Raw genomic sequence first — 24422 nt, 5'->3', positions numbered from 1 at the left:
CCATCTCAAAAAAAAAACAAAAAAAAAAAAACAGAAAACAACAACAACAAAAAAGTCTGATAAGACATGCTTTTTAATATAATTTTAAACATAATTAATAATTTAAGTAAAACATCACTTTTCAGAGTATAAAAAGGTTAAAATTTATCTTGATATATTATGAATATTAATGATATACTTTAAAATACAACTTTTTAACAATGTACTGAGCCATAAAAAAGTATTTGTTACTTCAAGTTTCTTTTTCATCACATATCATACAAAATGAAGAAAATATTTTTTTAATTTCCTCAAGGGGTTCAAGAGATTCTTCATTACTATGAAAGACATTCACAGGTAAAACATAATCTATACTGTATTATGATTTCACTTATATGTGGTGCCTAGAGTGGTCAAATCCAATAGAGACAAATAGAACAGTGGGGCAGGGGGTGGTGGCTCACACCTGTAATCCCAGCACTTTTAGAGGCAGAGGCAGGCAGATCACTTGAGGTCAGAAGTTCAAGACCAGCCTCCCCTACACGGTGAAACCTTGTCTTTACTAAAAATACAAAAAAAAATAACCAGGCATGGTGGCAGGCACCTGTAATCCCAGCTACTCAGGAGGCTGAGGCAGAAGAATTGCTTGAACCTGGGAAGTGGAGGTTGCAGTGAACCAAGATCATCATGCCACTGCACTCCAGCCTGGATGACAGAGTAAGACTGTCTCCAAAAAAAAAAAAAAAAAAAAAGAAAAGAAAAGAAATAAAATGGTGGTTGCCACAATGTTGGGGAAAGGGGGAATGGGGAGTTAGTACTTGATGGGTAGACAGTTTCAGTTTGGGAAGATGTAAAGGTTCTGGAGATGGATAGTGGTGTGACTGCACAACAGTATTAACGTACTTTATGCCACAGAACTATACACTTAAAAATGGTTAAAATGGGCCGGGCGCGGTGGCTCAAGCTTGTAATCCCAGCACTTTGGGAGGCCGAGGCGGGTGGATCACGAGATCGAGAGATCGAGACCATCCTGGTCAACATGGTGAAACCCCGTCTCTACTAAAAATACAAAAAATTAGCTGGGCATGGTGGCGCGTGCCTGTAATCCCAGCTACTCAGGAGGCTGAGGCAGAAGAATTGCTTGAACCTGGGAAGTGGAGGTTGCAGTGAACCAAGATCATCATGCCACTGCACTCCAGCCTGGATGACAGAGTAAGACTGTCTCCAAAAAAAAAAAAAAAAAAAAAGAAAAGAAAAGAAATAAAATGGTGGTTGCCACAATGTTGGGGAAAGGGGGAATGGGGAGTTAGTACTTGATGGGTAGACAGTTTCAGTTTGGGAAGATGTAAAGGTTCTGGAGATGGATAGTGGTGTGACTGCACAACAGTATTAACGTACTTTATGCCACAGAACTATACACTTAAAAATGGTTAAAATGGGCCGGGCGCGGTGGCTCAAGCTTGTAATCCCAGCACTTTGGGAGGCCGAGGCGGGTGGATCACGAGATCGAGAGATCGAGACCATCCTGGTCAACATGGTGAAACCCCGTCTCTACTAAAAATACAAAAAATTAGCTGGGCATGGTGGCGCGTGCCTGTAATCCCAGCTACTCAGGAGGCTGAGGCAGGAGAATTGCCTGAACCCAGGAGACAGAGGTTGCAGTGAGCCGAGATCGCGCCATTGCACTCCAGCCTGGGTAACAAGAGCGAAACTCCGTCTCAAAAAAAAAAAAAAAAAAATGGTTAAAATGGTAAATGTTATGTTATGCCTATTTTATCACTATTTTAAAAAATTATCTAGGGCAACCCCTCCTCACTTTACCAATGAGGTCCAAGTTCACATAGCTACTCAATTATAAAGACAATCTCTAATTCTATTTCTACTAATAATGCTGCCCCTATCACGAGGTCAAGAGATCGAGACCATCCTGGTCAACGTGGTGAAACCCCGTCTCTACTAAAAATACAAAAAATTAGCTGGGCATGGTGGCGCGTGCCTGTAATCCCAGCTACTCAGGAGGCTGAGGCAGGAGAATTGCCTGAACCCAGGAGGCGGAGGTTGCGGTGAGCCGAGATCGCGCCATTGCACTCCAGCCTGGGTAACAAGAGCGACACTCTGTCTCAAAAAAAAAATAAAATAAAATAATGCTGCCCCTAAATTCTTTCTAGGATATAATAAAAAAACACACTGCTAGAGACAAAGTGTCTAAAAGTAGGTAAATGACAGATTATAAAAAAAGAAAACTGTACAGAAAATTTACGATTACAATTAAAATGGGCAGTCAGATATGCCTTTTTAAAAAAAATTACCCAGGCTGGAGTGCAGTGGCCACAGCCTTCAAATTAGCTGGGACTACAAGCATGTGCCACCATGCCTGGCTAATTTTTGTATTGTTAGTAGATACAGGGTTTCACAATGTTGGTCAGGCTGGTCTCAAACTCCTGAACTCTGATGATCCAAAGACTGCCTCAGCCTCCCAAAGTGATGAGATTACAGGTGTGGGCCACTGCACCCAGCCCAGATATGCTCTTAATAAATGCATTTTTTAATTTGCCTTATTCCTGCATCCATTCTATGTCCCTTCTTGTTTTCCTTTTCTTACCTTTTTCTAACTTATCTTCTTTTTGTTCTATTTTACATGTCTTTGTAATCCTTAAGTACTCTTTAAATGAAAACGGGAAATAAATAAAATGTATGGCCATAACTGTAACTGACTTACAAAAGAAAAGTACACAGAAAAACATTTTTCAACAAAATACTTACAGTTAAAACGTGGTCTTTTAGAAGGATAATTCCTCAGTGGCATAAAAGAGGCTTTGTCATAATTTAAAGGTAAACTTAATCACGTAAGCATGACTACTTCTTGTTAGCAGAGTTTTTGTACAAATACCTTTTCAAAACAATTACCTTGGAAACCACTTGGCATGTTCTACCCATGGATCATCTCCAGATTCCCAACACCTCAAGCCACCATCACAACAAAAGCATTTGACATCATCGTTGCGACCTACAGGGAAAAAAAATAATAAACAAACAAATATTGAAAACCCATGTTCTAATATGTAAATTGAAATAGACTGATAAAATGTAGAGTTATTTGCTTCTTACCCACATAATAAAAACCAGCACTTGCAAGCTGCTCAGGCTGAACTGGAACACTAGATGGCCAGTACATAAATGTTCTCATTCGAGCTGCATGTGTCTGCATGCTCAGATTTGAAATGCTAAACCTCAGCGTTTCTAGAGAATTTTCCAAAAATGGACAGTTGGGAAAATGTCTCCGGTGTTCTGACATAGCATCATCCTTTGGTTCCCAGTTACTGAGCTTCCCACCACAGGCGAAGCAGGCTACCCTATCTCCAGGTCCTATATAATAAAAACCAGCTCTTGCCAATTCTGATGGTGACAAAAATGTTAATGGCCACATATGGTAGGTAAGAAATCTGGCTTCTTCAGTACTCATTGCATAACTGTAAGGGTTAGTCCTCAGTGAAGACAAGTCTTCGACTGCTCTAGAATTAAGAGGGTTTGGCGAAAGGCTGGAGTAAGAACCACTGAACAAGCTACTATGTTCCAACGTGGGAGATAATGAATGTGCAAAATTTGGAGATGTATTCTTAGTGGCAGATCTCAGACTAGCTGAAATCAGATTCTGAACAAAGCTACAGCTAGGATATAGCTGTTTATGCTTTTCAATAGGATTGTCTCCTAGTTTCCAGTTATCCAGCATGAGGCCACAACAGAAGCATTTGACCTTGTCATTCACACCAGTATAATAAAAACCAGCACGAGCGAGACTCCTTTCTGAGACAGGAACACCGGCAGGGAAAGTTGAATATGTAGACATTCTGTAGAGTTCACAGGAAAAGTCATACTTCATTTTTTGTTTGCTGCTGTTTGTCCAATCTGACAAAATCGTGCTATCTTCCATTATACTCTTAATTTTTTGATACAAGATACCTGGGAAAAGTCTTTGGGAGGCAGTTTTGTGCATGAGTAGGTGATAGTACTGTTTGATAGCTAAAACATTCACTTGAAATTTCTTCACATGAAATAAGACCTTTTATCACAAAAAGAAATCAATAATAGACTCTTATGTAGAATTCACTATACTTTCTTGACTGGATTTATCTCAGTTTATATTCAGGTAGGATGAGTATCTCCCTGACTTACCAAGATACTACTTAGAACACAACTCTTTGGGGTTGTAGTCACTCTTTTAGGTAACCTAAGTGCTATTTGTTCATAATCTGTATAATACTAACCAGAAGCCCAGAAAAAGTCAATGCACTTCTGAAAATGTTAAAACTCCTTGATTTTTCACTGAGATTTATATTCTCAAAATTTTAAGTGACCATAGAATACCTAAATTATGCCTTTTATTTGTATTTGGTTACAAGCTATTACGCCTGGATAACAGGACAATTACTGATTATGCCACAAGGCAAAAAATTATATGCAGGCGTCTTTCCCTATATGCACTTTAATATGACAACCCAAAAAAATCTCATTTTATTCCAATAAACAAAAGTAATTAAAATCTTCATATGGTCACACTACTTAAAGACTAAATTCACACACTTTATCATCAGAGTATTTACATAAGTGGGCTTTATTACTTTAGCTGACAATTTTTGGGGAAGCCAACACCCACAAGTTTTGTTGAACCTGTGCCAGTTACAGTGTTTGATGTCAAATGAACTTTGCTTAAAGTTCACAGACTGTAAACTCTTCTATCTTGGTTAAATATCATTTGTATTTGTTTCCATTTCCTGCAGCATCATGTGGACTTTCTGCCTAACTTTGTATACAATTTTATTATTCTTGATCAACTAAAGGTATTTTCTCCATGAACTTAGTTAACCGTAAAATTTATACAGCACACTTTTTACACTGCATTTAAAAGCTAAATAACCTGTTCATTTAAGGACGATTCAGCTATAATTATCAGTCATGTTGTAATTAAACATTACTCAATTTGTTACAAGATATAACTTGTCCTTTCTAGTGTTATCAGAAACGCCTAACAAAATATTGTATTACCAGAAAAGTACTGCTTAGCATAATGTATCAATAATCAACTCTACTAGCCCTCTTTCTGAAAACTCTTCAGTTTTAAAAATATAATTCATACACAAAATTACACTCCATAGAATTCAAACTATATCCCTTTATAAAGTTGTGAGGTCTTCACAATGGGATTTAATACTGGAGGGGGAAAAATAGGGAGAGGAAGATTCTTCAGGTCTATAAATCTGAAAAGAAAAAACAAAAGGTATTTTAGAAAACTGTATTTGCATGGCAAATAGAACTTACATACTCTTCAATTTATTCAGTACATGGCAAATAGAACTTACATACTCTTCAATTTATTCAGTAAAGTCAAAGAATAATTTACACTTTAGATAAGGCATCTTGGCCGGACGCAGTGGCTCACGCCTGTAATCCCAGTACTTTGGGAGGCCAAGGCGGGCGGATCACGAGGTCAAGAGATCGAGACCATCCTGGCCAACATGGTGAAACCCTGTCTCTACTAAAAAAAAAAATTTAAAAATTAGCTGGACGTGGCGGCGCGCACCTGTAGTCCCAGCTACTCGAGAGGCTGAGGCAGGAGAATTGCTTGAACCCAGGAGGCGGAGATTGCAGTGGGCTGGAGATTGCGCCACTGCACTCTAGACTGGCGCCTGGCGACAGAGCAAGACTCAGTCTTAAAAAAAGAAAAGAAAAGATTATACATCTTAATTCCTGCAATTTATCACAACTTTCTAACTGAAAAAGTACTTAGTTAAAATAAATAAATGCAATATACTTCCCAGACCACTAACTATACTGTCTTGAAAATGTACAACTTTGAAGACAAATGGACATTTTCACAGGGGAAAACATTTTGTCCTTGCGCTCCTCTCCTTTTCTAACCTAGAGGTATCTCTGGCACTCTCCCGGAGGCAAAGGAACATTGGTTAAAAAGACAAGACACTCCACTAAACCCTGTCAGCAGCAGTAGAGTAGTAATTAGACAGCAACGTTAGTGTGTAAATATCAAGTCTCTCCACAACTAGGAAAACTGCACTAAAACAACAGGAGCTCATTAATACAAATCCTTAAACTCCACCATTCCCTTACAATTCCAAAGCAACAACCACAGAAAGCAACTAGAAAACAAAACCTAACACAACGGCCTGTGAAACAGTGGTTCTGGCACGATGACCACTGCCATGACTGCTTTATTACACCCTGTCTCATATCCTGTCTTTAAATGAAAGATTTTTATCTACACGCACCATACTGCTGCATTCTCTTTACGAAAACTGCAGCAGGGCAAGGGGATAGAATGGAAAGGAAAGGAATAGAAAGTATGGGATTTACCCAATAATTTCCCAGAGCTGTTTCTCACAATACACAGCAGGCGACTACTGGAGTGACAGCGCAGTGGGAACTATGAAATCTGAGATCTCGGCGCCACCGAAATGTCTTCGTTTCAATGTATTACATTAAAAGAAAGCCGAGAGCTAAATTTAAAACCTTGCAAAAAACTGCGAGAAAACATCTTGGTCAAGGTCCAAGGGCCAGAAGAGTGGGCGGCGGCCAGAGGAGGCCTGAAAACAAGTCATATTTTAAAAATCGCTTTGACTGCAAGTCTTGAAGTTGGGGCTTCCGAATCAAATAAAACCTTGGTGACAGTGGAAAGCAGAGAGCCCCCGGCGACCCTCAACCTTTGGCCGACGGGCCCCAGGCCCCGTCCTTCCTCCCCCAGCCACCACATTAGGGAAGTGGGCCCCGCGGGCCCGCGCGCCCCCACCCGTCCCCACCCGTCCCCACCCGTCCCGCTCCGCCCGAGCCCGGAAGGAGCAGCACTCACCGCACTGCGGGCGCAGCAAACACGGAAGCTGCGCGGCTACCTAGAGGCCTCCTCAGAGCCGGGAAGCAGCGGCGCGGACAAGGAGCTACTGCCAGCTCGGCTCGTATCAGCCCCCGCGTTCCCGAAGCCCGCCGCCCCAGCCGGGCCCACGCCGACGCACGGTGACGTCAGCACGCCCGGCCGGGGACCCGCGTTAGCCGCCGCGGGAGGGCGCCCGGGAGGCCGGGGCGGGAAAGCGAAACCGAGCGCGGGTTGGGCGGTGGGGAGACAAACCTCGGGGAAAGACGCCGGGTGGCCCAGGGAGGCAGGGCGCCACTGGGCGCCCACGGGAATCGCCGGACTGGTTGTCGGGAATGCGGACTATGCGTATCAACTCGGTGTTGGTTCGTTTTCTTTACCTTGCGGTTTGTGCCCCCCTCAAATTTCCTTTCTCTCTGTGGCTACCATTCTCCTGGGGGACGTGGCAAAACGTGAGCCGCTGCGTTTGAATCTTCTGAAACCCTGCGGAAACACCCTGGCGCCGGTGGTTTTGCGCGTCCTACCGTGTGTCATCTCAGGGTTATGGTCTGGCCCTGGCAAGGCTCCCCTAGTGGGAAGCCTTCCCTCGTCGTCGAGATGACTGCATTTTGAGGATGGAGTCAGTCTGGTGGCATATTATGCTTAAGTAAACAGTTGTAACCGTTTGTGTAGCATCAATGTCCAACAGTTGGCTGTGCAAATCGAAAAAAGCGAAGCGTTGGAAAGTGGGAAGCATCAGATGAATAATTTTGAAGACTTGACAATTGTTTTATAATCGACTAGAGTATCTTGTTTTTAAACTTTTGGTTTTCTGTTCTGGAGACCAACAGTGCATATGCACTGAGGAAAAGTGTCGTTATTTCAGATGCTCCTTGCTAGGGAACGGCATTGCAAGCCAGGCTTCACTCCATTCAGAAAATTCTCAATGTTTCAATAAAATGAAATACATACGTCTGCCTGTATATTGGTGTACACGCACATATAATTGTACATAAACCACAAAGGAGCCCAATTTTTAAAAATACTTAGGTATTAGAAAATTTGTAGATAAAAACCCTTGGCTTTTACTAGTCATGGACCTTTTGTATCCACCTCCATACTCCTTCAATGGTGCCAGAGACACAATGGCATGCAGTAAATGTTTGTGGTATGACAGCCAAAGACTTTTGAAGTTAACGCTCTTTACCCATTGAATCTGATGCTTGCTTCTCTCTGGGGAACTCCAAGGGACAAACATTTTTAAAACTTCCAAATAGCAAGCCGCTTAATTAGGCAGCCAGGGGAATTCCGAGACCCTGAACCATTTCCCATTTCCTGTCCATGTCATTTCTGCCTGCCAATCAGTCACAGAACAGGAGGTCTTCTGTTCCAATGTTAATAGTCAAAGAGAATGAGTGTAACCGTTTGTAATACAGAAAAAAGAAATGCCATGGCTCCCAATGACTAAACACATCCAAAAATGCACCTGGGGCTTGGTAGTAGTTTAGTATTTAGTTCAAGTCACTATTTCTCGGAAAGTTACAGAACATTCCTAACACGTGGGAAAATACATATAACAAGAATTGTTCATTCTGAACTCAAGATTATTTCTCTTTTTCAGTTCTTGTCCTGACCAAAACAGTAAGATAATGAATATACTTAAGTATAGGGGAAAGCTTGCATTTCAAAAAAGCAAAAGCCTTAGACATTTTTGCCAAAAAAAAGTGATATCATTTAGGTATAATAAATAGTACTTCATAACTTTTAATCTTGTATAACTTTGTAGCCTAGTGTTAGTTAATTCAGTTACTCATTTATTGGTTAATTTTTTTTTCATTTTGCTAGTATAGAGTTGCTGTTAATTTTTTAAAATAAGCTATATATGTCTGCTAAAGTTTCCATTCTAACGTTTTTCATATTTATGTAAAAAAAATATTTACAGTATTTAAAACAATTTTGAAGAAGAAAAGTAAGATTGGAAGGTCTTGTCCTAGCAGGTAATTAGTTATACTAAAGCCATAGTAATTGAAACAGTCTTCCACCAGTGAAGTCTCACTCTGTCACCCAGGCTGGAATGCAATGGCTCCATCTTGGCTTCCTATCCCCTCCACCTACCAGGTTTGAGCAATTCTCCTGCCTCAGCCTTTCAGGTAGCTGGGACTACAGGCAAACGCGACCACGCCCAGCTAATTTTTGTATTTTTTGTAGAGATGGGATTTCACCACGTTGGCCAGGCTGGTCTCAAACTGCTGACCTCAGGTGATCGCCCACTTCGGCCTCCCAAAGTGCTCAGATTACAGGTGGGAGCCACCATGCCCGGCCAGCTACACGATTCTTGGCCCCTCAATGACAATATGAATTTTCAGATCGGCCTGTCCAGTTCCAAAAACAACTCTATTGGGATTTGTATGTGTCTTAGTCTTTTTGTAGTGCAAAACACCTGAGACTGGGTAATTTACAAACAACAGAAGTTATTCTCTCAGTTCTGGAGGGTGGGAAGAAGAAGATCAAGGCTCCAGCGGGTACAGTGTCTAGTGAGGGCCTGGTGTCTGCTTCCACGATGGTACCTTGAATGCTGGTTCCTCTGGAGCAGACAAATGCTATGTTCTCATGAGGCAGAAGGAACAGATGTACCACCACAAGCCCCTTTATAAGGCACTAATCTCATGCATGAGGGCTCACCTTAATGACTTACTCACTTCTTAAAGGCCCCACTTAATACTATCATCCCGGCAATTAAGTTTTAACAGGAATTTTTGGAGACACATTCTGGCTATAGCAATACTCTTCGTGAAAGGTCTGTGTACATTTTGCTAGATATATTCTCAGAGTTTCGTTGCTATTGTGAATAGGATCTCTTTTTCTATTACATTTTCTAATTTGTTATTTCTGATGTACAGGAATGCTAATAGTTTTTTTAAGTTGATCTTGAATTAAAAAACCTTGCAAACTCTGTTACTAGTCCAAATAATTTATCAGTATATTCTTCTGGATTTTCTGCATAGACAATCATATGGTCTGCAAATACAGGTAGTTTTCTTCTTTTCAATTTAAAAATTTCATTTTCTTCATATGTTTCTTTCTTTCCTTTTTTTTTTTTTTTTTTTTTTTTTGAGACAGGGTCTCACTCAGTCACCCAGGCTGGAGTGCAGTTGCACAATCTTGGCTCACTGCAACCTCTACCTCCTAGGTTCAAGAGATTCCCCTGCCTCAGCCTCCTAAGTATGTGGGATTACAGGAGCCCACTACCATGCCTGACTAATTTTTGTATGTTTGTTTGTAGAGACAGGGTTTCACCATTTTGGCCAGGCTTGTCTCCAACTCTTGACCTCAAGTAATCTGCCCACCTAGGCCTGCCAAAGTGCTAGGAATATAGGTGTGAGCCACTGCACCTGGTTGATTTCCTTCCCTCCTTCTGTTCCTCCTTCCTACCCTTCTTCCTCTCTCTCTCTTTTTTTCAGAGTCTCACTCTGTCACCCAGGCTGTAGTGCAGTAGCATGGTCTCCACACACTGCAACCTCCACCTCCCAGGTTCTAGCGATTCTCCTGCCTCGACCTCCCAAAGTGCTGGGAGTACAGGTGTGAGCCACCGTGCCTGTTGATTTCTTTTTCTTTCTTTCTTTCTTGCAGAATCTCACTCTGTCACTGAGGCTCGAATCCAGTGGCATGATCTCCACACACTGCAACCTCCACCTCCCGGGTTCAAGTGATTCTTCTGCCTCAGCCTCCCAGGTAGCTGGGATTATAGGCATGTGCCATCACACCCAGCTAATTTTTGTATTTTTAGTAGAGAAGTTTCACCATGTTGGCCAGGCTGGTCTCCAGTTTCTAACCTCAGGTGATCTGCCTGCCTCAGCCTCCCAAAGTGCTGGGATTACCGGAATGATCCATCTCACCTGGCTCATTTATTTCTATTATAGGTTGACTCACATACATTTCTGATGTTGGGCATCTCATAACCTAAAAAAAAAAAGGCAGCTTCCTATGTATCAGCTGAACACATTGCCTAGGACCTCCAGTGCCATGTTCAGTAGAGACAGTAATAGAAGCTACCCTTGTCTACGTCCTAGCTTTGATGAAAATTCCTTCTAAAATTTTACCATTAAATGTGATAATTGCTATATACTAAGGAAAACAGGGCCAGGTGTGGTGGTGCACACTTGTAATCCCAGCACTTTGGAAGGCTTGTGAAGAGGATTGCTTCAGCTGGGAAGGGGGAGGTTGCAGTGAGCTAAAATCTTGACACTGCACTCCAGCCTGTGTGACAGAGAGAACTTGTCTCAGAAAAAAAAAAAAAAAAAAAAAAAAAACACAGAAAACCAAAACCAAAACAAAACAATAGAAGGATGCTAGCTTGCTAATAGTTCATTATGTGTTGACTCTGTCCTTGCATTATTGAAATAAAACCTAATTCGCCATGATGCATTATGTGTGTGTGTGTGTACATTACTGTACTCGACTTAGTATTATTTTATATAAAATTTGGAATTCATGTTCATAAAAGTTAACAATAGCTAACTTCTATTTGGTTTTCTGTGTTTCGGATATTGTTAAGTTACTTTCCTTGAATTATTTCATTTCATCCTAGAAGGCTTACTGTAAAGGTTATTTCCTCCTTATATATGAGAAAGTTAAGGCACAGTGAAGGCAAGTCATTATCCCTAAGGCCACAGGGAAGGTAAGTAGTGGCAGCAGAAATACAAATCCGGATTGCCTGGCTCCAGAGGCCGCGCACTAAGCACTGCCCTGTGCCCTCTCCCTGTGATAGACCCATCATTCAGACTGTTCTATCGTGAACTTTCCTTGTACATCCTTGTTCCAGTTTTGCACCAAGATTATATTATTCTCAATAGATAATTAGATAGGTCTTCTTTTTCTTTTATTATACAAATACTCATCAAACTTTTATAAAAACCTATTCCATCCTATCACCTTTGCTAGCCTGACTTCTACAGTTTCATAGTGGCCTCCAGGTTTTACGGCATTTGGGAACTCCTGTCCTGGGGATATTGGGGAGGTATACTCCCCAAAAAGCCAGGGATATAGACACAGATCAGCAGCAGACTCCCCCACCCTCCAGCATCCTTTCTTTTTTTTCAGACGCAGTCTCACTTTTGTCTCCCAGGCTGGAGTGCAGTGACATGATCTCAGCTCACTGCAACCTCCGCTTCCCGGGTTCAAGCGATTCTCCTGCCTCAGCCTCCGGAGTAGCTGGGATTACAGGCACCTGCCACCACACCTGGCTAACTTTTTTGTATTTTTATTAGACACATGGTTTCACCTGTCCTCATCAGAATCACTGGATCATGACTGACCCCTAGAGGCGGCTTCTCTGCTTAACTGTCAGCCCATGGGCTGGAATGTGACCCCCAAAGCTGCTGTAGATTGGAAAGCCTAAGCATGTGCTGTGCTGGGCAGGGTTCTCCCGTGCCTTTTTGGGGGGTTGAGCGGGAGTGCATCCCAGCCCCTAGCATGCTGCTGTTTATTCCCACCCCTCATCCCCGTCCCCCTACACACTCACAAGTACAAACACAGGCAGAGTCATGGGCACACACCGCCCTGGACAGCACCATTTCCAGCCTCTGAAGGGCGGTCTCCGTATGAGGAAGTTAATGAGACAATAAAGAAGGCTCAGGGGTCAGGGAGGACCAATGTCCTAAATAGGCTCCTAGAGCCGGTTCTGCCTCTGACTTGCTGGGGGTCCATGAAAAAGTTGCTTCCCCTCTTTGGTCCCTGCTGAGAAATGGGGGGTTGAGCCAAATGGCCTAAGGTTCTGGGTACCTCTAAGTCAGAGACCATAGCTCAGGCGTCCCCAGACTTTTTACACAGGGGGCCAGTTCACTGTCCCTCAGACCGTTGGAGGGCCACCACATACTGTGCTCCTCTCACTGACCACCAATGAAAGAGGTGCCCCTTCCTGAAGTGTGGCGGGGGGCTGGATAAATGGCCTCAGGGGGCCGCATGCGGCCCATGGGCCGTAGTTCGGGGACGCCTGCCAAGGCTGGTAGTCAAGATGAGGAAGAGTCCCTCAGGGTTAGCCGAATGCCTGAGAGGCAGGACAGGCCCAAAGGTGAGCAGCCTGAGCCCATAAGGTGGGCCTGGAGCTGGAGCATGAGCCCCACAGCCTGCAGAGCAGGCCCACTTGCACCAGCCCGGTGGGACTTCAGAGATATGGGGTCCAGCCTCCCCTAATGTTGCAGGGCTGGGGACTGGGAGCTACAGATTCTGATCCCACAGTTGCTTTAGACATGCCAGATGAGCTGGGGCAAGACACACCCCTTTCTATGAAATGATCAGTCCGTCCAAATAGATACACCATGAAGGGCTGTGGAACAAACCCAGCTGTACCCTGGGGATAGACTGGCTTCCAGGGTACTCAAGCAGCTGGCCTCTGGGGGAGAGGAACCAGGTATGAGAGGCAGGGCTCAAAATCTAGGCCCAGCCTCCACAGGAAGCCCCTCTGGAGAACCCAGGGCAGTCCTGGAGGTGCAGCAGGCAGCAGGTGCACTAGGAGCATGTTTCACAAGACACCCAATATTGCATCTGCTCAGAGAGACAGCCAGCTGAAAAGTAGATGCAGTAGGCAGGGTGGTGGCTGCTCCCCACTGCCAGGAGTCCAGCCCAGCACCCACCCCAGTCTGCCTCAGGACTGCTCAATTGAGTCATGCATGCTCTGGGCCCTCTGGGCCCACCCACAGAGGAAGGGCTTTGGAGTGACCAGGTGAGCTGGCCCTTGCGGGAGGATGTAATTGAATCCTGAGCCTGGACAGCCAGGCAGCCCCTTGCCCGCATTCCCACGCCCACCTCTCCAGCCCCATCATTCCCCATTTCTCTCACCTGCTTTCCTGCCCCGGCACTTGCCTCTGCTCTCTCTCATCTCTTTTCCTGCTCCCAGTCTCACATGCTCACATGCTCACATGTCCTTGACTCTCCTCTGAGTCTCCCTCTTTCCAAGCCACGCCTCTCTACTTGACACCTCCTCCCTGATGGCACCAGAGTACACAAGCTTAAGTCCCTGCACCTCACCTTTACTCCCAGGCATGGAAGGGAGATGACATGGAGACAAACGCCAATTAGCAAAAATCTGGAGTATGCAGAGGGCCAGATCTGAGGCTGTGGAAGCTCTGGGGGTTCCCTGCAAAAGGCTACATTTAAGCTGGCTCTTGAATGTGGCTCTGAGCTGAGACCTCTTCCTGAAGCTCCAGACTAGGAGCCAGCTGCCAGCTGGACCCCTCCATTTGGTGTCTCAAAGGAAGCTTGTACTTTGGAGGTCTAACTCTGAACCCAGAAAATTCCCTAATCTCAGCTGTTTCTTCTTAGGGAAATCACCATGTCATACCCAGTTTTGCACCAAACCCACATTTGAGTAAGGGAGCTCCTGCACTGCTCTGCCCTGCACTGTGAGTATTCTAGGTGAGCCATTGGCAAGGGGGAAAGAGCTCTCAATGCCAAGCCAAACCATCTGAGGCTTAACTCCAACTTTAGCTCTGAGAGCTGTGGGTAGGGAAGAGCCCTAGTCCAGTTTGCTGTAGAAAGACCACCCTGCCTGCCGCTGTCTGGTACACGGATGGCAGGGGCAGAGTATGGATTGAGAGACAAGGAAGGCAGGGCTGGGGAGGTACAGCCATGGCAGCCTCTGCAGGCCTAGCTCCTGCATCCCAGTGAGTGGCCTCTGCAGGCCCAGCTCGTTCCTCACAGCGGCCTTCCAGGCCCAGTTCTTGGAAGCCTTTTGGCGGCCCCTGCAGGCCCAGCTCATGCCTCTCGTGGCCTCTCCAGGCCAAGGTGCTGCCTCCCGGCTTCCTCCCCGGGCCCAGCTCTTCCTCCTGGCTAGGCTGCGTCTATAGGCCCACCTCCTGCCTTGCCTCGCAACAACCTCTGTGGACTCAGTCATCTCCCGCCCAGCTCCTGGCGGCCTCTGTAGGCCCAAAAGGTCCTCAAGTCAAACTCTCCAAGCCCACCCAGCTCATGCCTCATGGTGGCCTCTCCAGGCTCAGCTCCTGCCCTCCAACGGCATCTCCAGGCCCAAAACTTCCTCAAGTCAGCTTCTCTCAGCCTGGCTCCGGCCTCCTCCCAGTGGCTCGGCAGGCCTAAATGGCCCTGAAATCAGCCTCTCCAGGCCCAGCTCCTGCCTCCCATCTGGCCTCTCCAGGCTCGGCCTCTGCCTCCCTCATGGCTGCCTCCCCAGGCCCAGCTCTTCTTCCTCGCTGGGTCTATAGGCTCAACTCCCGACTCACAACAACCACGTTTGTCCCAGCTCCTGCCCGGCTCCCAGCAGCCTCTGTAGACTTTAGTTTTTTCAAGTCAGGCTTTCAAGGCCTTCCTTTGGCCTACCTGCGGCCTGGACAGACCCAGCTCCTGCCTGACCACATCCTCTTCAGCACAGCTATTCCCTATCTGGGCCTTTTCTGACCTTGTTACTACCTGTTTCCAGCCATTTTGGCAGGTCTTTTGTTTGCCTCACATTGGCCTCTTCAGCCCCATCCTGTGTCACATTTGCCTCTCAAGATTCAGCATTTTTTTTTTTTTCACAGCGGCCTTTCTTACACCAGCTTCTGACTCACCATGGCCTCTCCAGGCTTATCTTCTGCCTCTTAGTGGACACTCCAGGCCATCTCCTGCCTCATGGTGGTTTTTTCTTGCCTACACTTGCCTCACAGTGGCCTCTTCTGGGTCCGGCTCTACAGGTCTTTGATCGTTAACAGCATCAAAAAGCCCAAAGCTTCCCTGGACTCTCATTTGTTCATTTTTTAGCAGTGTGCCTTGGCTAAACACTTGTCTCTACTTTTAACCTGGTGAGTGTATTTTTGACAGATTTGTAGTAAATTTTGCCTGTGTCTTTTTACAGTGATGTCTCTTTTTTTTTTTTTTTTGAGACGGAGTTTCGCTCTTGTTACCCAGGCTGGAGTGCAATGGCACAATCTCGGCTCACTGCAACCTCCGCCTCCTGGGCTCAGGCAATTCTCCTGCCTCAGCCTCCTGAGTAGCTGGGATTACAGGCACGCGCCACCACGCCCAGCTAGTTTTTTGTATTTTTAGTAGAGACGGGGTTTCACCATGTTGACCAGGATGGTCTCGATCTCTTGACCTCGTGATCCACCCGCCTCAGCCTCCCAAAGTGCTGGGATTACAGGCTTGAGCCACCGCGCCCGGCCACAGTGATGTCTCTTTTATTTAGTGTCTCGTGGTTTTTCTTGTCTTCTGGGGGTTCAGAGGGGAATGGGCCTCTGCTTGGGCTGTCTGTCTTTGCCATGGATGTGGTAGCTTCTCATTTCATGTCTTCTTTATATATATATATATATATATATATATATATATATATATATTTTTTTTTTTTTTTTTGAGACGGAGTTTCGCTCTTGTTACCCAGGCTGGAGTGCAATGGCGCGATCTCGGCTCACCGCAACCTCCGCCTCCTGGGTTCAGGCAATTCTCCTGCCTCAGCTTCCTGAGCAGCTGGGATTACAGGCACACGCCACCATGCCCAGCTAATTTTTTGTATTTTTAGTAGAGACGTGGTTTCACCATGTTGACCAGGATAGTCTCGATCTCTTGACCTCATGATCCACCCACCTCGGCCTCCCAAAGTGCTGGGATTACAGGCTTGAGCCACCGCGCCCAGCCCCTTTTTTTATATTTTTTACAGTTAATTTTTTTTCCTTAGGGTCTTGCTCTGTCACCCAGGCTGGAGTGTTGTTATGTGATCATGGCTCCACTGCAGCCTTGGCCTTTTGGCCTCCACTGATTTTCCCAAGTCAGCATCTTGAGTAGCATAGACTACAGGCATATGCCACCACCCCATAACTGATTTCTGATTTTTTTGAGAGGTTGGTTCTCACTCCGTTGCTTAGGCTGGTCTTAAACTTTTGGACACAAGCAATCCTCTTGCCTGGGTGTCTCAACGTGCTGAGATTACAAGCATGAGCCATCATCCATGGCCTGTCATTTGCTTGTCATGAAGTATTAAGAATTTTTGATTAATATACCATGATTACATACATTTGTGAATATATAGATATTTTAAAGTTTTCTGGGATACCAATTTTTTCTTTTCTTCTTCTTTTCTTTTTCTTTTTTGAGGCAAGTCACTGCTTTGTCATTCAGGCTGAAGCACAGTGGTGTGATCTCGACTCACTGCAACCTCTGCCTTCTTGGCTTTAGTCATCCTCCCACCTCAGCCTCCTGAGTAACTGGGACCCTAGGTACAGGCTGCCATGCCCATCTAATTTTTATATTTGTTGTAGAGATGGGATCTCACCATGTTTCCCAGGCCAGCTTCAAACTCCTGGGCTCAAGTGATCCTCCCCGCTCAACCTCCCCCTGTGCTGGGATTATAAGTGTGAGCCACCTCACCTGACCTGCCATTCTCTTTTCATGGATCATTAAGAATTTACCTTTTAGGCCGGGCACGGTGGCTCAAGCCTGTAATCCCAGCACTTTGGGAGGCCGAGGCGGGTGGATCACGAGGTCAAGAGATCGAGACCATCCTGGTCAACAAGGTGAAACCCCGTCTCTACTAAAAATACAAAAAGTTAGCTGGGCATGGTGGTGCGTGCCTGTAATCCCAGCTACTTAGGAGGCTGAGGCAGGAGAATTGCCTGAGCCCAGGAGGCGGAGGTTGCGGTGAGCCGAGATCGCGCCATTGCACTCCAGCCTGGGTAACAAGAGCGAAACTCAGTCTCAAAAAAAAAAAAAAAAAAAAAAAAAAAAAAAAAAAATTTACCTTTTAATTAGTATACTATAAATATATATGTAAAAATGTGTGCATATATTTATATGTGAATATATGTGTGTATATATTTACATAGCATACACACACTCCCACATATATATTGTGAGATATTTCCATACCTAGAATTTTTTTTTTTTTTTGAGACAGTCTCACTCTGTTGCCAAGCGCCAGGCTGGAGTTCAGTGGCGCGATCTCGGCTCACTGCAACCTCCGCCTCCCGGGTTCAAGCAATTCTTCTGCCTCAGCCTCCCAAGTAGCTGGAATTACAGGCACATGCCACAACGCCCAGCTAATTTTTGTATTTTTAGTAGAGATGGGTTTCACCATGTTGGCCAGGATGGTCTCGAGCTCTTGACCTCGTGATCCACCCACCTTGGCCTTGCAAAGTGCTGGTATTACAGGCGTGAGCCACTGCACCTGGCCCATAACTAGAAATTGATAAGCTTCTTCCAGCTTTTGAAACCACCCTTAGCACAAACATGAAAGAAGTACAAATTATCATTTTTGTTTGTTTGTTTGTTTTTGTTTTGTTTTGAGACGGAGTTTCACTTTTGTTACCCAGGCTGGAGTGCAATGGCACGATCTCGGCTCACCGCAACCTCCGCCTCCTGGGTTCAGGCAATTCTCCTGCCTCAGCCTCCTGAGTAGCTGGGATTACAGGCACGAGCCACCATGCCCAGCTAATTTTTTGTGTTTTTAGTAGAGACGGGGTTTCACCATGTTGACCAGGACAGTCTCGATCTCTCGACCTCGTAATCCACCCGCCTCGGCCTCCCAAAGTGCTGGGATTACAGGCTTGAGCCACCGCACCTGGCAAATTATCATTATTAATGACCATGGACCAAGATGACCATGAGTCAATAGTACTTTCTACCTCAATCACCTTCCAGCAGAGCATCTCAAAGGGCTGAATAGATCTGAACATCATACCCTTTCACATAGATGAGGATGCTTTGTAATTATTACTTCTCTTGAGACCTCAGTATGGCCCTCATCAGTGTGAAATCAGAAACTATTTCCCAGATCATAGAGGTGTTGAATAACAGGTTTGGTCAGTAAATAGTTATTGCATTTGGTTTCTCATGACAAGCTCCTAGCCTAGGCAGATGGAATATTGCAGAAATGTGTGTGTGTGTGTGTGTGTGTGTGTGTGTGTGTGTGTGTGTGTGTGTGTTTGCAAACATTCTTGTACACAGATGTGGGGATAGAAGTAGGTGGTTGAATTTGATAAAACCAGAAGTGGGCAGGCTACTGGGAGGGGCACTTGTTTTGGCAGCAGCTGTGTAACTCTGGAGTTAAGAAATAATTGTAAGCCTCAGTTTTGTCTCCTGGAAAATAAAGATTATAATTCCTGCCTTCATATGTCAATTAGATGGTCCACTACATGCAAAATATCTAGTATATAATAGGTGCTGAATAAATACTACTTTCTGTAGTTCATTCTTAATCACTGCTTAATTTAAAAGGTTTAGAATAACAAAGGCTTTTGTAAAAATTATTTGTCATTATTATATAAAATCCGAATCCTATAGAAAAGTACAAAGAGGCTGGGCACGGTGGCTAATGCCTGTAATTCCAGCACTTTGGGAGGCTGAGGCAGGCAGATTACTTGAAGTCAGCATTTCAAGACCAAAATGAGCAACATGGCAATATCCCATCTAAAAAAAAATTAAATACCAGTTATGGTCATGGACACCTGTAGTCCCAACTACTTGGGAGGCTGAGGCAGGTGGATCACTAGAACCAGGAGTTTGAGACTTCAGCCTGGGCAACAGAGTGAGACCCTGTCAGAGAGAGATAGAGAGAGAGAGAACAGAAAAGCAATGTAATAAATCATAAAATTATGGCTGGGTGCAATATCTCACACCTGCAATCCCAGCACTATGGGAGGCCAAGGTGGGCAGATCACTTGAAATGTGGAGTTCGAGACCAGCCTGGCCAACATGGCAAAACCCCATCTCTACTAAAAATTCAAATATTAGCCTGGTGTCGTGGTGGGTGCCTGTAATCTCAACTACTCAAGAGGCTGAGGGATGCGAATCGCTTGAGCCTGGGAGAAGGTTGCAGTGAGCCGAGATTGTACCATTCCACTCCAGCCTAGGCAACAGAGTGAGACTTTGTCTCAAAAACGAAAACAAAAGAAAGGTGATAATTAATTCAAAACTCTTTTTGTGCAAATAGGTAGTTAGAGAAATGAATGGATTAAAAATAACTACGTATTTTGTATGTGTTTTAGTTTAAATATATATAACTTTAATTTTGCTTGATACAACAGAAGCTTAGGAAACAGAAGTAAGGTGGCAACATTTCTGAACTTCAGATTAATGTCCATGTGCAAGTGATATCTTTTCATTCAACATTCATTAAAATTATAAAAAAAGATAAAAGTGTCATAATTCTTTTTAATCTGCAGTTTCTATTTTCACCCACAGCTGCTTCAAAGTCTGTTTTCTATTTTTGAAATTGGTGCATGTTTGAGACTTTCTGTTTAATGCGAGTGTACTTGGATGACATCTTTCTTGGGAGAATATTCTTGATTCATTTTCCGTGTTTTTAGTTCTTTCTTTAAGTTCTGACCCTATTGTCATCTGGTTCTGGCTGGAGCTATAGGAAGGTCTGAGGCTGGCTGGAGGTTCTTCTCACATATGCATTATATTTTCCTGCTGAAAGTCCAGTGGAGTACTTTTTTTTTTTTTTTTTTTTTTTATCATTGATGTTCAATAGCTTAGCCAGATAACTCTAGGCCAGTCATTCTGCATTAGTTTTTCCAGGTATATGGTGTGCCCTTTGACTACTGATTATGTACTTCCCTCTCTCTGCATTCCTTCCTTTCCTTCTTTCTTTTTCACTCTCTCTCCCTTCCCTCCCTCCCTTCCTTCCTCCCTTCCTTCCCTTCTTCCTTCCTTACTTCCCTCCCTCCATTCTTACATTCTTCCTTTCTTTCAAGACAGGGCCTTGGTCTGTCACCCAGGTTCTAGAACAAAGTGGTGTCATCATAGCTCACTGCAGCCTCAAAAAATCTTCTGGGCTCAAAAAATCTTCCCACCTCAGCCTTCCATGTAGCTGGGACTACAGGCATGCACCACCACACCAGGCTAATTTTTGTTACTTTTCTAGAGATGGGGTTTTGCTATGTTGCCCAGGCTTTTCTTGAACTTCTGGCCTCAAGCTATTCTCCCACCTTATCCTCCTAAGGCACTGGGATTATAGGTGTGAGCCACCGTGCCCAGCCTTGTTTTTTTGTTTTTGTTATTTTTGTTTTTTTTTTTTAGGTTCTCTAACTCAGGGTCACCAATTGACAGCCCAGTGTTAGACTATTATCTCTAATTTCCATGACTTTTTTCAGTTGCTTTAATGTAGCTCTTTTATCCTCTGATTCACTTTGTTTTTTATTTTTATTTTCTTGAGACGCAGTGTTACTCTGTCACCCAGGCTGAAGTGCAGCGGTGGAATCTCGGCTCACTGCAACCTTTGCCTCCCAAGTTCAAGTGATTCTTCTGCCTCAGCATCTCAAAGTAGCTGGGATTACAGGTGCACATCACCACATCCAGCTAATTTTTGTATTTTTAGTAGAGATGGGGTTTTGCCATGTTTGCCAGTCTGGTCTCAAACTCCTGACCTCAGGTGATCCGCCCACCTTGGTCTCCCAAATTGCTGGGATTACAGGTGTGAGCCACCACGCCTGGCTGCCACATTTCCTTTATTTTTTCTACTGATGGAAGAAAACTTGGGTTGATTCTAATTCTTCACTATTGTGAAGCCCTGTCTCCACTAAAAAATATAAAAATTAGCCCAGCATGGTGGCAATTGCCTGTAATTTCAGCTACTTGGGAGGCTGAGGCAAAAGAATTGCTTAAACTCGGGAGGTGGAAGTTGTAGGAGATGGAGGGGCAAGAGTGGGAGCAGGACATCTGGTGAGGAGCTGCCATATCAACATCTTTTGATCACTCCAGGCCACGTTTTGAGTGGGGCCTCTGCAAGAAAGTGACCCAGCCTCAGATGCCTTAATTCTGACACTCTATGCTGGTGGAAGCCCTGTGAGGTCACACTGTGGCAGCTTCTTGGGAAAGTGTTGGCTGTTCAAAATCAACATTTTGGTTTATTCCTTTGATATTGGAGACAATGACCTGTTTCTCCTCATATGTCTGCTCAAGATAGTTACAAATTTAGTAAAGATAGGGTTTCACCATGTTGGCCAGGCAGGTCTTGAACTCCTGACAGACAATCTCCCTGCCTTGGCCAATCAAAGTGCTGGGATTACAGGTGTGAGACACTGCACCCCGCCCTTCTTCCATTCTTGCTCAATTTCTTCTTTTCTTCTCTCTCTTTCTGCCTCCTTATTTTTTCCTTGACATCCTGGAAACCATAGGGAATATATATGAATCATAATTCCAAGGGCAATTAAAAAAAATTTTTTAGAGAGAGGGTCTTGCTCTGCCACTTAGGCTGGAATGCAGTGGTGAGATCTCTGCTGACTGCAACCTCCACTTCCTGGGCTCAAGCAATCCTCATGCCTGAGCCCCCAAAGTAGCTGGGACTACAGGTGTGCAGTACTGTGCCCAGCTAATCTGAAAAAAATCATTTTTGGAGCAATAGAGTTTTGCTACTCTGCCTGGGCTGGTCTTGAACTCCTGGCCTCAAGTGATCCTCCTCACTTGGCTTCCCAAAGTGTTAGGATTACAAGAATGAGTCACTATACCTGGCCACTTTTTTAATGGAGAAGAGTCCAAGAAACACTATCTCTGATAAAAACATGAGTAAAACTCTTGAAGTGTCGCTTTTCTTCACTCTCCATTTTTCCCCTTTCCCTGTCTCTTAACATCAAATTTCATTGAATGCCTCTAGATACAACTTTCCAATGCTCCTCCTTTTTTTTTCCTGAAGATATAGTGTTGCTCTATCCCCCAGGCTGTAGTACAGTGGAGTGATCTCAGCTAACTACAACCTCTGCCTCCTGGGTTCAAGCAATTCTCATGCCTCAGACTCCCCTGAGTTCCTGGGATTATAGGCGCCAGCCACCATGCCTGGTTAATTTTTGTACTTTTAGTAGAGAGGGGTTTCATCATGTTGGCCAGGCTGGTCTCTAACTTCTAACCTCAAGCACATGCCTGTAATGCCAGCTACCTGGGAGACTGACACAGGAGAATAGCTGGTACCCAGGAGGTGGAGGTTGCAGTGAGCCGAGATGGCACCATTGCACTCCAGCCTAAGTGACAGAGTGAGACTCTGTCTCAAAATAAATAAATAAATAAATAAATAAATGCTTTTTTTTCCTGCCACCCCAGACTTCTGGAAAAGTAGTTTGGAGCTGTGCCCAGGGATCCCAGCCTTTGCCCTCAATTGCAAACAGAGTAGAGTGTCTCTTAGCTCAGGAGTTTGTGCTGCTCAAGAGTTTGCACAAACACAAAGTTGAGAAACACTGCTTGCTGAAACGGGTGTAAAAGGCAAAGGACAAACCGGTTGTCCTCTAAAGTGGAGACATTTCTATTCTATGTTGGGCTCAGATCTTAATAAAGTTGGGGTTCATTATAAATTATCTGTTACAGCAGCATAGAATGCATGAAGACAAGTGCCTCTGGATGATTCACCCTGGAGAGAAGAAACTGGTTTAAATTGCAGATTTTTTAGTGTAAATTGCAGATTTTTTAGTGTTTTCCAGCACTCTGAATCTAAATCCCTAAATGTCTAAATCTCTGCTTATCTAATTTTTAACAACTTTCCTGGTGATTCTTAAGCACATTAAAATTTAAGAACAGGCCAGGCACAGTGGCTCACATCTGTAATCTCAGCACTTTGGGAGGCTGAGGCGGGTGGATCACGAGGTCAAGAGTATAAGACCAGACTGGCCAATATGGTGAAACCCCATCTCTACTAAAAAAAAAAAAACAAAAAAACAAGAAACAAAAATTAGCTGGGTACCTTATGCTTGTAATCCCAGCTACATGGGAGGCTGAGGCAGGAGAATTCCTTAAACTGGGACCCAGGAGGCAAAGGTTGCAGTGAGCCGAGATTATCCCACTGCACTCCAGCCTTGGCAACGAGCGAGACTCCACTTAAAAAAAAAAAATTAAGAACAGCTGCTCTATGTCCAATATCGTTTAAACCTGGAAAATATGCAGTCACCAACCCTTCAATCAATGTGAATGCGGTAAAGCTGGGGTCCTGAACTATTCCTGTCACCAATGCAACACTGCATCTCTGGACTCCAGACCAATTTCTCTGATGCTCATAATTTGCCTGCATTAAATGTACTTTTGTGAAATATATTTCTTTTACTTCTTTTTTGAGATAGAGTCTCACTCTGTCTCCCAGGCTGGAGTGCAGTGGTGCAATCTCAGCTCACTGCAACCTCTGCCTCCTAGGTTCAAGAAATTCTCCTGCCTCAGTCTCCCGAGTAGCTGTGATTACAGGCGGCCATCACGACTCCTGGCTAATTTTTGTATTTTTAGTAGAGACAGGGTTTCACCATGTTTGCCAAGCTGGTCTTGAACTCCTGACCTCAGGTGATCTGCCTGCCTTGGCCTCCCAAAATGCTTGGATTACAGGCATGAGCCATTGCATCTGGCCAAAATATATTTCTTATATAAAAGAGAAAGTTTTCACTTTGCTGTGCTCTACTCATGGCTAAAGGTTTCCTAAAATGGGTTTTGTTCTTTTTTCTTCTTCTTCCTCTTCTCTAGAGCAACTAGAAAGAAAGAGCATTGTTCTTAACCCAAAGAGTTCTCCTCTAAAAATTTCTATATCAACAAAACTAATTATATTAGAAAATATCACCAACTAAATAAATAAAACAAGGTAAAGCTTTTTGCTAATTATTTTTTGAATAATTTATTCCTGGGCTCCCAGGAGAAGGAGACC

At 44.3% G+C, this 24422-nt stretch overlaps 1 protein-coding gene and 1 long non-coding RNA gene across 8 annotated transcripts in view; both read right to left on the bottom strand.

Moving 5' to 3' along the window:
• Nucleotides 1-7000, bottom strand: part of BIRC2 (baculoviral IAP repeat containing 2) — a 40564-nt gene extending 33564 nt beyond the window's left edge. For 3 of the 6 annotated variants that reach the window (XR_012518018.1, XR_012518019.1, XM_074400488.1), the window contains exons 1-4: nucleotides 6839-6990; nucleotides 5558-5686; nucleotides 3088-5234; nucleotides 2887-2986 (exon numbers count right to left, since the gene is read on the bottom strand). Coding sequence is in view for 4 of the 6 variants with exons in the window: in XM_074400488.1 (XP_074256589.1) it covers nucleotides 2887-2986; nucleotides 3088-3973 (986 nt within the window). In the remaining 2 variants the exon portion in view is untranslated. Of the gene's footprint in view, nucleotides 1-2886; nucleotides 2987-3087; nucleotides 5235-5336; nucleotides 5523-5557; nucleotides 5687-6838 lie in introns of those variants that run through there. The other 3 variants (XM_074400489.1, XM_003923776.4, XM_010334618.3) reach the window with 3 other exon arrangements.
• Nucleotides 7001-7042: 42 nt separating this feature from the next.
• Nucleotides 7043-24422, bottom strand: part of LOC104650686 (uncharacterized) — a 28047-nt gene continuing 10667 nt past the window's right edge. Inside the window, exon 4 of one of the 2 annotated variants that reach the window (XR_012518017.1) lies at nucleotides 7043-7548. This is a non-coding gene — a long non-coding RNA (uncharacterized LOC104650686). Of the gene's footprint in view, nucleotides 7549-18252; nucleotides 21921-24422 lie in introns of those variants that run through there. The other variant, XR_744283.3, reaches the window with a different exon arrangement.

Source organism: Saimiri boliviensis, chromosome 6 (assembly GCF_048565385.1).
Source record: "Saimiri boliviensis isolate mSaiBol1 chromosome 6, mSaiBol1.pri, whole genome shotgun sequence".
Taxonomy (NCBI): Eukaryota; Metazoa; Chordata; class Mammalia; order Primates; family Cebidae; genus Saimiri; species Saimiri boliviensis.
This window is presented reverse-complemented; position numbering and strand designations above follow the sequence as displayed.